Here is a 16,448-nt window from a genome sequence, read left to right as displayed (position 1 = left end):
TGCTACTGCCTGCCCTAAACCAATTCAGTCATCTCGCAGGCTGCACACACCGACCAAGAAACCCACACCTCTGACAGCACCACCTGATAACGACGGCCAAAGTCTTGATAACATCAGCAAATGATTTTCATCAGTGTCTTCTACGGGGAGGGCTGCAAATTCGTTATTGCTCCTCAGCAGATATGATAGACAACTATGGTCAGATTTGATCTAATATCTTCTCGAAAACATCCGAGGAGTAGCAAAAAAGATGTTGCTGGAAGGCCAGTGTTCTTCCTCATAAATGATCGATTGTGCATTAGGCATTGCCTTTACTGGATTTAGACAGCTGGCTGGAGCGGCTGTTCTACGCCGTCTGGGATGGCTTAAGGCTGACAACTTAATACCGGAAGTTCAGACAAAAATACTGGACTTATCATATGATAGAGAGGCTTTGTTTGGGAAGCAATGTGGTGAAGCTCTCCAAGCTATCAAGACAGACAAGGACACTGCTTGGTCACTAGGCACATTGCAGTACAGGAAAGTGCCTTTTTCGTGGTCCTAGAGGAAGAAGTTAACCCTCCTTTTTCGTAGGATATCACCAGTATCGATATCCAACATTCTCTTCCAGGGGATCCTCATCAATAGTCATAAACATTGAATATTCCCGCCCTTGTGCGGGGACCCCGGAGCATATATATATAAAATACATACATATTATCATGTGTAAAACAGCAATGCAGGCTATAATCATAAATAGGCTAAAATGCTTTATTTCTATGCAAGTTTTTTTTTTTTTTTTTATATTATAAAATCACAATAGATCATAAATATCTACCTAAGCCCCCAAAAACTGGACTTAGGGAAGTAAACAGCAGTAAATAGCAGAGAAAAATAGAAAAAACCACATTGAAAAACAATGAAGCATTCTTAGCCAATAGGCTGCATGCAGGTTAACACAGGAGAACCATAAAAACTTTGGCACCGTGCCTTTAAGACCCTGAGCACCTCCAGTATCCCACCATGCCTCAGGGGTGAAGGGAAGGTGACAGCTGGTTCACAGTTAGGTCAGTTCTTTTTTCCGGCTTCTTCTGAGAGGATCCTGGAGCATTGAGCTCTCAGTTTTTCTGAGTTTTTCTTCAGAAAAATCCCTAAAAATAGTGTTTTTCCTGTTTACTCGACAGATAACATCTTTTGTCTGAGTTTGGCAGTCTTTTCTGACAGAAAATGCCATCTCTTTTTGTAAAATGTCCTTCTTGTGGGAAGAAGAAAGCCCAGTCAGACCCACACTCTCTGTGTATTGTCTGCCTGCCACAGAGTCACTGTCCTGACACCTGCAAGTATTGTAAGAAGATGTCAAGGAGGACTCTCAAAGACAGAGAGAAAATCAGGCTGCATGGGCTTCAGGAGAGGAAAAAGTCAACAGCCTCTTCACTTCCCAGGCCTCCAACAGAAGGAATGGCCAGATCGACGTCGACAGGTAGGATTGTGCCTGTTTGTTCTCCATCGACGTCATCGTTGCCACCATCTCACCGGCATAGATCGCCGTCGACGGTGTCCAGACCGACGTCGAGGGACAAAGCGTCGAAGCATGGACAGCACAGGGGTACATCTCCGTCGACGGCAGGCCGCCGTTCGGCGTCGAGCCATCTCCGGCGCTCCCGTTCGCCGTCGAGAACGTCTCGCCCCTTGGCGTCGAAGGATAAGACGTCAAAATCGCCACGACGGCATGAACATCCGCCGTCGACCTCTCGCCACTCAACGTCGAGGCACACGACGGCGAGTAGGTCCAGATCCCGCGATCGACGCTCGGCGTCGAGGCATTCAACGTCAAGGTTTTCGACCTCAAGACCTTCGACGTCGAGAACAGCCGAGCCATCGCATCTTTCGACGTCGAGGATGCAATCGACGTAGACACAACCTTCAGCTGTGGCACAGGCAGTAGAGCCAGCGGATAAAGCTCCCTCACCGGTGGTCTCTATACGGAGTGCATCATCCCATTCCAGAGCGGGCTCATCGGGGCATGTTTCTCCCATCACTCTATCACCTAGATGGTTAGAGAGCCTGAATAGACCGGCAGCATCCCCGGATTCCCAATACTCTAGGATGTATTCTCCTACTGCCTCATTACCTAGAACGCCATCGCCTACAACTAGAGCAGGACAGGCTCGTTCTGCTCCTCGTCAGCCGACCACAAGACCTGCACACTCTGCTACAGCTTCTCGTAGCAGGTCTCGTTCCCGAAGGAGAACCAGGTCGCGAACACCACACAGAAGATCACCCTCTTGGTCTTCTTCAGGATCGTCTGTTGGGCGCTACTCCCCCACACTGACAGATTCTCCACCTGCTAGGATCTCACCGGTGGATGATATCACCACTTTTAATGAGGTTCTTTTAAGGGGAGCGCAGAAACTGAATATTGAGGTACCGGAGCCGGCCACCTCATCCTCAGTTATCTTTGAGACTCTACAACACAGATCAATCTCGAGAAAACTGCTGCCACTAGTACCGGGTTTGCTGCAACCTACTATGGACACCTTTCTGACTCCAGCCACTCTCAAGTCTGCCCCGGCTAGGATTCAAAAGAAGTACAAAGCTCCGGAGCAAGATCCTTTATTCCTGCGGAAGGATCCGCCACCGGACTCTTATCTTAGCCGCAGCCAGAAAGACACACTCTGTGGCATCATCTTCCACAGTCCCCCCGGATAAGGAGAGCAGACACCTAGACTCCCTGGGGAGAAAGATGTGCGGTACGGCGGCATCTGCTATGAAGGTCTCCAGCGCCTCAGCACTTCTGGGCAGATATGACCGCTCTCTGTGGGACTCACTCCACAGATTTACAGAGAAGTTGCCCAGGGAAGATAGACAGGACTTCCAGGAAATCTTGCAGGAAGGGGGCCTAGTATCTAACCAGGTCATCAGCGCGGCGGCGGACGGGGCGGATTTGGCTGCGCATGGGTATGCGCACGGAATCTGCGCTAGGAGGTCTTCCTGGCTACGGCTCACTGGTCTGAAACAGGAAGCACAACAACGTATTTTAAACCTCCCATTCAGCGGGAATTCGTTGTTCGGTACCCACGCGGATGAAGAGATGGCCCGAATGAAAACAGAGGTGGACACTATGAGGGCAGTGGGCCTGGAACGTAAGAAAGACTTCAGGCGGAGGTACAGGCCGTACGACAGACGCCCATTCCAGCAGAGGGTTCAAACCCCTCACTGGTCTCAGAGGCCACAGCAACGACAGGGGCGTCCCCTGTTTCAGGCGCGTAGACCCACAAGAGACCGAGGGGCAAGTAGACCTCAACAGTCTACAGCAAAGACACCAACAAAGCAATGAAGCATTGCTTCCCTCAGCACTGTGCACCACTCCGGTGGGGGGAAGTATTACGCATCATCTTCACGAGTGGCACTCCATCACAAAAGACAAATGGGTGCTCAATATTGTCGAACATGGCTATTCTCTTCTTTTCAAAAAACCTCCTCCACACTTGCCACCAGCAAGATGTTTTCCTTCTCATCTCAGCCTGCTACGCAAGGAAGTTCTTGCACTCCTACAAAAGAAAGCTGTAGAAAAGGTTCCACCGGCACAAAGAGGAAAAGGGGTGTACTCCCGTTACTTTCTGGTGGCGAAAAAGGGTCAACAGGGCATCTTCAGGCCAATTCTGGACTTACGGCTCCTGAACAAGTACATAAGAAAACAGAAGTTCAGGATGCTAGCCCTTCACCAGATTGTTCCGCAACTGCATCAGGGAGACTGGATGTGCTCCATCGACCTACAGGATGCATATTTTCACATCCCAATAGCATCCAAACATCGGAAATTCTTACGTTTCCAAATAGCGTCACAGCACTACCAATTCAGAGTCCTACCATTCGGCCTGAAGTCTGCACCCCGAGTCTTTTCAAAATGTGTAGCAGTGGTAGCGGCACATCTTCGAAGACAAAAAGTATTCGTCTACCCCTACCTGGACGACTGGTTATTGAAGGCTTCCTCTCCGGATCAGGCGAGAAAACATCGAGACATTGTACTAAGAACTTTCGAGTCTCTAGGTCTTCAAATCAACCACAACAAGTCAACCCTGATTCCAACACAAAACCTTCACTACCTGGGAGCTATACTAAACACAGAGCTCCAAAGAGTGTATCCTTCGGAGGAACGACTTTTATCGATCCACAGGAAGTGTCAACAACTATTAAAAGCCGATGCACCTACTGCTCGTCAGGTGACATGGCTTCTGGGCTCCATGGCTTCATGCATCTTCATTGTCCCGAACGCCAGGCTACACATGAGGCCCCTTCAGGAGGCATTAGAGAACAACTGGAGCCAAAAGACTGGTCGCTGGGACGACAGAGTGCGACTACCAGCAGCGGCTTTTCAATCACTACAATGGTGGATGCACAGACCTCACCTGTCGATAGGTTCTCCGTTTCACCAGACAATTCCAGCCGACACTCTGGTAACGGATGCGTCTCTTCAGGGTTGGGGTGCTCATCTGGGTTCCTTCCAAGCTCAGGGTCTGTGGTCCGACAAGGAAAAGAACTATCACATAAATCTACTGGAGCTCAGAGCGGTCCATCTGGCTCTCAAATCTTTCTCTCCATTGGTTCAGGGGAAATCTCTCCTAATTCAGACAGACAATACAACCACAATGTATTATCTGAACAAACAGGGGGGAACAAGATCACTACCTCTATCTCGAGAGTCCCAAACGATATGGCATTGGCTTCTGGCCAGGGGAATGTCTATCACAGCGGTACACCTGCCAGGTCAGCAAAACGTAGAGGCAGATTTCCTGAGCTGACATCTAGAAGACGCGCACGACTGGGTCCTACACGACGAAGTCGCCGAGGACATCTTCGGTCAATGGGGTCGACCCCAGTTGGATCTCTTTGCAGACGAAGTAAACAAAAAATGCCCAGACTTCGCATCCAGGTTCTGCCGTCCGGGATCTCAAGGGAATGCCCTGTTGATCAACTGGTCAGGGATATTTCTCTACGCCTTTCCACCGATTCCCCTCATACCGGCAGTAATCAACAAACTTTACAACTCCAGAACCAGAATGATTCTGATAGCGCCACAATGGCCCCGCCAATTCTGGTACACGGATCTACTCAACTTATCGGAAAAACCTCACAGGAGGTTGCCGTGCAGACCGGATCTCCTGAGCAGAATGGAAGGCAGAATCCTACATCCCAACCTTCCCTCTCTGAGCTTGACAGCATGGCTCCTGAATTCCTGCAGTATGGGCACCTAGGGCTCTCACAGGAGTGCATGAACATCTTAAAAGAGTCAAAACGACCTTCCACGCGGCGTTCTTACGCTTTTAAGTGGAAGAGATTTTACATCTGGTGCTCTCAACAAGGTATAAACCCCATACGAGCTCAGGAGGATGTTATACTGTCCTATTTGCTTCATCTGGCGAAGTCTGGTCTGCAGGTATCATCTATTAAGGTACATTTGTCGGCAATTACAGCTTATCGTAAGTCGCCTTCTCAGGAATCCTTCTTTACGATACCTGTAGTCAAGGATTTCTTAGAAGGCTTGAAAAAGGTTTTCCCTCCCATTCGGAGACCTTCTCCTCCATGGGAACTGAATGTAGTCCTGTCAAAACTTATGGGCCCTCCCTTTGAACCTATCCACAAGGCCTCTTTACAGCACCTTACGTGGAAGACGGCTTTTTTGGTGGCCATTACTTCAGCGAGGAGGGTCAGCGAAATTCAGGCTCTGTCTTGCAGAGAACCGTACACGGTTTTTCACGATAATAGAGTGGTTCTGCGAACTCACCCATCTTTCCTTCCGAAGGTGGTGTCAGAATTCCATATCAATCAGACTATATCTTTACCGACTTTCTTTCCCAATCCGGAGACTCCGACTGAGAAAGCATTGCATTCTTTAGACTTGAAAAGAGTGCTGAAATTCTATTTGGACAAAACAAAACCGATTAGACATTCTAACCATTTGTTTCTGAATTATGGTCATTTAAGAACAGGAGAGGCAGCGTCTAAACAAACGATATCAAGATGGATTGTGTCTTGTATTGTTAACACTTACCAGCTGGCTAATAAGCAATTACTGGCTAGGCCAAAAGCGCATTCCACAAGGGGAAAAGCGGCTACTGCTGCCCTCCTTAACAATGTACCAATTTCCGAGATTTGTAAGGCTGCTACATGGAAGTCTGTGCATACCTTTACTAAGCATTACTGTTTAGACTCGGATGCAAGAGCGGATGCCCAGGTGGGGCAGGCCTCTCTTAGAAATCTATTTGCATGAATATGTATTCTTTCCTGCACTTCTTTCAGACAGTCCGCAGAGTCTAGGGATGGGCTTGCTAATCTATTCAATGTTTATGACTATTGATGAGGATCCCCTGGAAGAGAAGGATAAGTTACTTACCTGTAAATCCTAGTTCTCTTCCAGGGGTATCCTCATCAAAGTCATAAACAACCCACCCTCCTCCCCGGACTCAAGTCTCCTAGAAGTGCAGGACAGTTTATCTTTCTGATCAGTTACACAGATTGTCACCGTAAAAAAGTACTGACCTAACTGTGAACCAACTGTCACCTTCCCTTCACCCCTGAGGCATGGTGGGATACTGGAGGTGCTCAGGGTCTTAAAGGCACGGTGCCAAAGTTTTTATGGTTCTCCTGTGTTAACCTGCATGCAGCCTATTGGCTAAGAATGCTTCATTGTTTTTCAATGTGGTTTTTTCTATTTTTCTCTGCTATTTACTGCTGTTTACTTCCCTAAGTCCAGTTTTTGGGGGCTTAGGTAGATATTTATGATCTATTGTGATTTTATAATATAAAAACAAAAAAAAAAAAAAAAAAATTGCATAGAAATAAAGCATTTTAGCCTATTTATGATTATAGCCTGCATTGCTGTTTTACACATGATAATATGTATGTATTTTATATATATATGCTCCGGGGTCCCCGCACAAGGGCGGGAATATTCAATGTTTATGACTTTGATGAGGATACCCCTGGAAGAGAACTAGGATTTACAGGTAAGTAACTTATCCTACTCCTCCAGTACTCTACAGGAATACAAAAGCATATGCACTTGCTGAAGTTAGAAGTAAAGACCATGTTGCAAAATGGAGCGATAGCAAGAGTTCCCTCCTCCTAAAAGGGGAAAAGGGTTCCACAGTGTCACGAAACATCAAAAATTAACAACCCTAACAAGACAACTACAAAAAAAAGTCACTTTGTTTGTCTTTCAGACCTCTCCTGGGTATGATGTCCTCTTGTATCCATTTCATACCATACTGTCGCCTACTGATGTGTCCTCTTCAGGAAGCACTGGATAGCCAATGGAAATAGGCAACAGGATCATTTGAGGATGTCATTCAAGTAACTCTGCTCATAGTCAAGTCACTGGACTTATCTCAGTGGGCCTACCCGCTAGTCATTACAACTGATGCATCCCTAGACGGATGGGGAGCTTGCCTTCAGGACCTCCAGGTCAGCGGCAAGTGGCCTCCTTCACATCGTACCTTCACATAAATCTTCTTGAGTTAAGGGGAGTATACCTGGTACTGCAAGCCTTTCTTCCCAGGATTCATCATTCTATGGTGCTTGCCAGAACAGACAACACAACAACAATGCACTACATAAACAAGGAAGGAGGAGCTCAATCTTGCCTACTGTCCCAAGAAGCTCAGCTGATCCGGAGCTAGTGTTTCCGCTATGCATTACACCTGAAGGCAGAACATGTGCCAGGACACCAGAATGCCACAACAGACATCCTAAGCAGGATGAGAGCCACTTGTCAGGAGTGGAAATTGGACCAGAAGATGCTGGATTCCATCTTTGTCCAGTGGGGCAAACCGAATTGGGATCTCTTCACGCTCCCACAGTATGTCAAATGCCAGTTCTTCACGAGTTGGCATCCCCATTGTGGGTCGGGGGGGGATGCCTTTTCAATTGCATGGTCCGGCATATTTGCCTTTGCCTTTCCTTCAATTCTTCTCCTTCCAAAGGTGCTCATCAAGATGAAAGCCGAGCCCTGTCAGATTATACTGATAGCCCCTGCGTTGCTGCACCAGCCCGGTACACAGAGCTTCCCCTCCCATCAGACTCAAGCTAATCCCGTCTTTACGGACGATGAGATAGGGTCAGGTTCAGCATCTGGATCCCAGATCCCTCAGTCTATCAACCTGGCTCCTGAATTCCAGAAATTTGGTCATATGAATATTCCAAAGGATTTCAGTGACATACTTGCCAAGGCGCGCACGGGCAGTACTGATGAAACATACCGCCTGAAGTTAAAGAGGTTCTGTCTATGGTGTGCAGCTGTTAAAAGGCATCCCGTCTCCTCGCCTCCAGAATAGATCCTGCCCTACCTCTTGCATCCAGCACAGTCGAGATTAGCGCATGCTTCCAATAAGGTGCAGCTTGCAGCTATTTCCCGTTTCAGGAGATCATTGGATAAACCATCTTTGTGGTCTGTCAGGCTCATTAAAACAGTATCTCAAGGGATTTTTCATAGCTTTTCCCCCTTTCAGAGCCCCTCCTCTGACATGACAACACAACATATATTAGAGCCATTGATGAAGGCTACGTTCGAGCCTATCCATAGGACGGATATAAAGTATCTTACCTGGAAGGTAGCTTTGCTCCTCGCACTCACATCTGCATGCAGGGTTAGCGAGATTCAGGCTTTTACCATCCAACAACCATTCCTTCAATTCAGAGAAGATAGTCATTTTACTTACTAACCCAAAAATCATCCCTAAATTCCCCTATGACTTTCATCTTAATGAGCATGTAATTCTCAAATCACTCTTTCCATACCCTCAGACTTCAGCTGAGCGAGCCCTCCACACGCTAGAGCTCAAAAGATGCAACAAGTTCTACTTGGACAGGACGAAATCCTGTTGTAAAACAAATCAGCTCTTTGTAGCTTACAGTGCACCTAGGAAGGGTTGTCCCATAACAAAACAAAGCATATCCAGATGGATTTCAAGAGCAGTTTGTTTATTATCTTCAAAAGGCGGACCGGCCCTTGAACTCTATAGTGCATGCACAGTCCACGAGAGCTGTCCCCACATCCATGACCTTGTTTGCAGGAGTCTCGTTGACTGACATCTACCATGCAGCAACATGGAAAAATGCGCACACCTTCACTCAACACTACTGTTTAGATGCGGAAGTCCTGAAAGAGATGCAGCAGTGGGGCAGGCGGTGCTAAGACATCTCTTTCAATAAATGTGAGCCGCGTCTAGCTTCCTGCCAACCACTTACTCTATTTTATACACAAAATTTCTATATAGCCTTTGTATCTGACTTTGTTATAGTTGTTAACCTCCTTGTATGTTGTATTTAAAAAACAAAAGCGAGAAAAGACAGGGAAAGAAAAATATGTGCTTCTTCCTGCTTGCTATTCTGATTCCAGCATGTGAATCTATGAAAGTTCCAATACTGGAGTAAGAAAAAAGTCACTTACCTGTAACTGTGGTTCTCCAGTATTGGAATCTTTCATAGATTCACATGCGACCCACACACCTCCCCTGAAAAGCTCACCTTTATTTCCCTCAGTGATATACCATTTATACACACTGGTGCTTAGAAAATCTGAGGAAAGCAGCTTTTCTCTGGAGGGTTCCAGAGGGTCGTGTCGCCTGATTGGTTGACTCTAAAGCGTGGTCTTTTTTAAACAAATGACTGTGATATGATACTAAACTAAGGGCCTACAAGGTATATGCCTATTAAGACATTGCTTTCTAAAATACTGGGGACTCCCCATCTCGACGACGGGAAGGATTCAAGCATGTGAATCTATGAAAGATTCCAGTACTGGAGAACTACAGTTATAGGCAAGTAACTTGTTTCTTCTGATGATCAGTTCAGATTTCAGACTACTCTCTAGTACCTATCAAAACATGTCTCCATTTTTTGCAAACCATCTTCATGGCTAGAAATTCCTTCAAGAACTGAAGAATTCTCTTTATTGACTGGCAGAGTATGAAACAAATAAAAGGCCTGATAATTCTTGTCCACCATTTCCTCCTCTTTGTAACAACACTATTGCTACACTATCTGGATAGGGATTTGTGTCTTAAAGTACCAGGTTGGCATAAAATTGGTGCCTTGAAAATCATCCTTTTGTGCATGTTTAAAGCTCTTCCAGGCTGATCATTCTAGCAATTATGTCACTGGTTATCTCTGCAAAGTTCTTACTAAATTAACAGGAAAAAGAAAGCCTCAAGTCTCTTTTACATTAGTTGGGAATTCCATTCCAAAATAGCTTTTACTTTCTTTGTATCCTTGGTAAGGGCAGAAACATTTAGTCTGCATCTGAGATACTTAATCTCTTGCTTCTCAAATTCACACTTTGTATGTTTAGAAGACAACTGATGTTGCTAGAGTCTTGATAACATCAGGTGAGCATGTTCTTTATGTTCTGCTAGGGGCTTAAATAATACCAAAATATTATCTAATTAAAGTAATACAGACTGGTTCAGAACGTCATAAAATATTTACTCTATAAAGCCTTAAAAATGAGGATTGCACAACCCAGATTACATTAAGTAAGATTCAAAATGCACAAATGTAATGCGGAACACTGTTTTCCACTTGTTGGCTTTATACAAAAGATTAGCATTTCACAAAACAAGTTGATTGAAGGTTTGTGCTTCTTGAACAAACTCTAGAATGCCCTTCATGAGAGATAAAGGATAATGGTACTCAATTGTATTTTGATTTAAACCCCTGTAATTATGCCAGTGTCGAAGCTCTACCATTTTTGGCTGAATACCAATAGTGGCCAAACTGATGCAGAAGCTGATACAACTAGCCAATCTTGCCAATTCGCCTTCAGATAAGTCTTCAGTATCTCTTTCTCTATAAATGCATCAAAAAGGAGCAATAACTCCAAGTACAAATGGTATGGTGCAGACAAAATTCTGTTGAGGGGAAAAGTAAGCAGACTTAGGCTTCTCAAAAACTGGAGAAAATGCACAGTACTCTAGTAGCACCAAAGAAAAATTACCCATAATTAAAATTGATGTGCAATTCTGATACATACTTGTGGCCGCAGATTCCTCACCTTTATAATATCCACCAGGTGCCAGACTGGATTTGTAGAATTTTCCAGAAATGGTCCCACGATCTTGTAGGTGGCGTTGTGCGGTTTTGCGCTGACTCCATACTGCGGAAGCATACATTAGCGCCACCCCTGTGTTCTGTTCCCAAACATTATTTGAGACTTATCACCCCCTACGTTTTTTTTTTCTTTGACGGTGTGCCTGGCAAATGTCTCCCCTGAAGACTGTGCTGCAGCTGCAGGAAGGAGATGTTGGTTATGGAAATGCACAACGTTTGTCTCTGGTGTCTGACACCCAAGCCTGATTTGTAAGTACTGCAACAAATACTCCCTGATTCACACAAAGGCCATCAAGGAGCAGGAATTAAAAGTGTTTATCGAGCACAAAAAGGAAATTCAATTTTGGCCTGAGTCTCTGGCCTGCTCATGATCCAGGTCACGGCCCGAAACAGGTCGGCATCCTTTGGTAATTGTAAGGTGAAGTCTGCGAGGAAATGGGTTGTATTATAGGGTGTGGTTGTGCAACCTCACCTAAGCTCAATCCTGGGTAGCTGTGACAATGAGCAGCAACACTTACACAGAGGAACAAGTGTTAAGCATTTAAACAGCACTAAAACAATTGAAGAAGAAATCAACACAACACTCAAGAAATATGACACCAGTTTTAAAAAACAGGTTGTACTTTTATAACAGTTTAGACATTATAATGAAAACGATCCACTGGAGGGTCCCAGAGAAACAGATTTTCCAAGAAATAATAATTTGGTGCAATTTCACTCCACTGCATACAATCCTTGCCAAAGTCAATACATGGGGCACTTGAAAATTTAAAAAATAAATAAATAAACTTAGGCAAGTGCCAGTGCGGTTGGTTAGAAGTATTTGGAGCGGCCAACACCGGTGGGAAGCTAGTCATGGGGACCAGCAAGGTCCTCAAAAGCAGTTACCTTCACGGGGAGCAGACTTTGAACCGTTTCAAGCACTTTATCCGCATTGCAATGATTTCCTGTGGAGTGTTCCTCATGGAAGGGATGAAGGATGCTGAAGAAGCTGTAAGGATGCTCTGGTTGTAATGCCGCCAACTGGAGTATTCCTGCGGGATTCCTCACTCCACGGTGATGTGTGAGAGGACTGGACTACCAGTTGGCCGTTGTTGCTGTCGCAGGCCAATCCATTCTGGGTTGATAAACTCCCTTCTGAGTGTCCCAGCAACTCTGACAGCACTCCCAGGCTCAGCGAACTCTGGTGCTACTCTGTGCATTGGGTCTTGGTCTTTGGTGCTGCACTGCGTTGTGGGAGCGACTTGAAGACTTTGGGCAACCAACCTGCCCCAGCAGACTTCTTCAGCTGTTGTGTCCCAGTGCTGCGAGCAGGAGGCAAGTCAGCTGCCCATAGGAGTTTTCCTGGCTTGACTTGGGTCTGGGGAGAGAAGGGCACAGCAGGCACAGTCCCTCTCTTCATTAGCCACCAGGTGCAGCAGGTGAAGTCCTCTTCAGTGCAGCCTCTCTTTGCTGGACCCTCAGTGCATCAGGACAGTCCTTTATCTTTGGTCCTTCTTCTAAGTCGGTCGAGAGCTGAGGTCAGGATTGCCAGGGGTGCCCCTCTTATGCCTGGAAAATGCCCTCAGGGCAGGATGTGGATGATAGCCAATGGACCACTAGGTTTCCTTCCACCTAGTGACCACTTCCTGTGAAGTATGGCATCTGGCTATCCCAGGATGCACCTTTCTGCCCACTCCCAAGATGGCAAGACCCATCTCCTGGTGTACAGACCTCACTCATTAGCCCAACCCTGAGGTGTGGCTACCTCAGGGCTTACACTCCCCTAGAGAAACCGGTTTGGCAGCTGGCTTCCCTTCTCTGCTCCCGGGGCCCGCCAGTCTACCTCAACAATGGGACACCCTCCCCGCTGGTTTCCTTCATCTGCTCTTCAAAGGCGTCTGTCGTTTGGGGCTAATACCTAAGTGGCGTCCTGCAAGAGGGAGGTAACGCCTCCCTTGCCTTAAATCCCTGATTTTTCTCCTTCTGGAGACTCGGCAGCACATCTCTTCAGGAGGGCTGAAATCTGTGTCATGGAGCAGGCTCAGGAGTTCCAAAGTGGCAGCTTTGCTAAAGCTGTACACTGCAATTAGTTACAATAATTCTTACTTGAGATACAAGTCAGACTTAATGTAACGAGTTGTTTGATACCTTTTAGAGCCCACTTTAGTTGCACTGTTCCAGAGTTAGCACAGCTGAGGGGTTCAGCGTGTAACCATGTAATCGGCAATTGGGTGGCCAAGTCTTTCCACAGTAAAACAGTAGTTTCCCTTGTTTTACTGTGAGGACATGTGAAGTACATTGCTTTCAATGGCAAAGTCGGGTTAGAGGTGCACAACGGCTGTACCAGCCTGCAGTAGTCGACTTGCTTTACTTGGGGCACCTCCAGGGTGGCACAATCAGTGCTGCTAGCCCTGGGGTACCCCTCTAACTTACAGGCGCTGGGTACCAAGGTACCAATTACTAGGGAATTACAGGTAAGTTAGCCATTTCCATTTTGGTACAACCAATTCGACATACACTTAGGGTCAGGACTCTGCCACTGAGGTCTGATTAGCAGGGTTCACTGCACTCTCAGAGTCGAAAAACAGTAACATCAGTCGAAACACTTGGGGGTGACCATACATAAAGAGGCATTTCCTTACAAAGTCTAAGCGGGAGTCCTTCACCGGCCCCTCCCGGTCCAGGAAGAGATTTTAACTCAGCGTCAGTCATCCATCTCCAACTCCATTCCCCAGCTTGTCCTTGGATTTCCTGGGTCATAGTTGACTCCCCAGCAGGGCAGAGCCTTCACGTAGCCTGTGTTACAACGTTTATGGATATTTCTGGGTCCCTCTTGAGTTTTGGAACTTTGCCTAGCCCCCTGTTGGCACAGTGTAACACCTCTACATCCTTGCTCATGGCCAAGCCAGTTGTGTGCTGGATTCAGTAGGAATACATATATGTCCTCACTTCTGTGACTGGCATCTGAATGCAGGCTTGCCACAGTCAGTCGCAACTGTCACTGTGGTGTCCTTCCTGTGATTCTCAGACAATTACCTGAAATCTCATATTTGGCCAATCTAGAGGGCTCCCTTTATAAGGGCAGTCCTGGATACAAAGGATTTCACAGAAAATCCAATTTGAAGCAAGTTCAGGGCTTTCAATATATGATTCAGATGTTTCTGGTTTGTTACTGTGAAACAACCCCAGATGATTGTGAAGTTTCTTGGTCACCTGGCCTCATGCTTCCTGCTGGTGTGTCATGGTCATTGGCACATGCAGGCTTTACAGTGAAACTGCTGCTGTTCTTGGGCTCAACACTAGCAGATGTGTCTTAGACTGCATCTGCATGTCGGACAAAGCAGCAGAGATGGAGACTCGTTGACTTAGATTTGGACTTCTTTTACCACAGTCGAGGCTGCCACTAGAGCCTGGGCCAGTTGTATTCTGTGAGCTTGCTATACAAGCTTCTGTTCATACCTTCACTAGGAATTACTGCATTTAATTTCAAGCCTGCAAGGAGGGCCATTTTGCCCCTCTTGATACTGCAGATTCCTAGTAGGAAGTCCACACCTCAGACCCTCCACATTAGGAAAGGTACTGCTTTGGCATCTATTCAAAAGGTGAGAAATCTGCAGTTAGAAGTAGCCATCATCTGTATAGAGACTTTCCTTCAGCAATGCTTTTTGTGGTAGATATTCTATGTAAGTGTAGATTTCTCAACAACTGCCCTCCCTCCCTTTCCCGGTTCTGTTGAAAGGACAGTTAGATTTTGGAAACTGCCACAGTTTTAAGTCTGTTGCAGACATTGCATTTAACGATGCAGAAATGCTTTGTTGTAAACTGACGTCAGCACAGCGGGGTAGTGCCTATATACAGCTTTTGCAGCCTTGCTTCCAAAAGTAGGAAGAGGCTGGTGCGTTGCTTGGGATCAGTTGTTGGAAAAAGTTCTGAATCCAGTCTGAAAACTGGGGGAATTCAAAAGGTGAGTAATCTGCGGGTAGATAGAGTGGCTATAAAAAGGGCATTGCCAAACGTGGTGCTTTAGTTTCACTAAGTTAGCAATGAAAACATTCTGACTGTTTTTGCAGTATTTAGCTAGAGGTAGGCAATGCAGTATGCAATTAGAAAAGTCCGATTTCTACCTTATTGGAAAATGTTTTTTATGTATAATAAAAGTGCTTCATGATCGACGCGCACTAGTATGCATGTTCTAGTTTATAGCTTGCACTACAATAACAGATAAATCATTATAATAAAGTAGCTTTTTAATTATATATTTTAATGTTTTCCAGGGTAGATGTCGCTCATCTGGTGGTATATCACCTCAGTATCTGCTGCAAGAAAAAGTACTTTGATTTTGAAAGGGAAATTCTTGCATTTGCAAATGAGAACTGGGAGAACCTGCTGCTGGGTGAGGTAAAGTATGGGCGAGTGCTGTAGATTATATATGAACATTGAGGAAGGAGCTTAGATTGCAAAGAGCACTGCTGGTGAGAGAGGTACTACAGGGTTTTAAGCGAGCAATGAAAGCACAGGACAAGAACAGGGGAAATTGGAAAAATGGTCAAAGATGGAAGGATCAAGTTTTGCTAGTACCACTTGAGAGTGTAAAATGAAGTGGGGCTCTCTATTAGAGCTGCAGGTCCATGTGTTCAAGTGAGGGCATAAGATAGGTACTTACCTGCAGCCCGTTCTTAATTGTATTCATAACTGACTGGTTCTGCAATCAAAGAAGTGGTGGGAATACCTCCGGGCAGTTTAAACAGCACCAAAAAAAGTTATACTTCATTGTGGTAGACTCATGTTATCGATATGCTGAATGCACCTGTGATGGTTAACAATTACAGGTGAGTCACATTTTCTTACAGTTAAGCTAAACCTTTTTGAAAGTAAACAGTGTGTGTCCCACTCAGTGCCAGTCCCCCCACAATCACACTCAGCCTCCTTAACATCCCACTAACCACTACACACCTTTAAAATATCAAACACTCAGTCCATATCATGTTCATCAATGCACACTCTATAGTACTCTATGCTCCAGATTTCACAAATATCATGACTTATCACTACCTTATTTAACTTTTCATCACATAAACAGGACTAACCCCCTGTCAGGGCACCTTCTTAAGATTCTTGCTCTCACAGGATACAGTAACCAGCAAGCATACTGTGCCCGTAAGACCATAGGACACCTCCCTATCATCGATAAGGTCTCCCATTCCTGCACCACAAGTAAGTGACATTCAACTCCATAGAGCCTTCTCATGCTTCATAGATGAATTGTCAGACTTTGTCACCGCCGCTTCTATCTGATATGCCCTCCCCACCATCCTCGTTAGCATCAACCTCCCAGATAACTAAAGTATGAAAAACATTAAATACTTTGCTAGCTTGAAACA

At 45.8% G+C, this 16,448-nt stretch overlaps 1 protein-coding gene across 3 annotated transcripts in view; it reads left to right on the top strand.

The window, feature by feature from the left end:
- Window positions 1-16,448, top strand: part of PHF1 (PHD finger protein 1) — a 607,606-nt gene that overhangs the window by 348,354 nt on the left and 242,804 nt on the right. For all 3 annotated transcript variants that reach the window (XM_069241858.1, XM_069241855.1, XM_069241857.1), the window contains exon 9: window positions 15,342-15,465. In XM_069241858.1, the coding sequence (XP_069097959.1) occupies window positions 15,342-15,465 (124 nt within the window). The remainder of the gene's footprint in view (window positions 1-15,341; window positions 15,466-16,448) is intronic.

The sequence above is a fragment of the Pleurodeles waltl genome, chromosome 6 (assembly GCF_031143425.1).
Source record: "Pleurodeles waltl isolate 20211129_DDA chromosome 6, aPleWal1.hap1.20221129, whole genome shotgun sequence".
NCBI classification, from domain to species: domain Eukaryota; kingdom Metazoa; phylum Chordata; class Amphibia; order Caudata; family Salamandridae; genus Pleurodeles; species Pleurodeles waltl.
The sequence above is the reverse complement of the archived record's forward strand: the minus strand, read 5'-3'. Positions and strand labels throughout refer to the sequence as shown.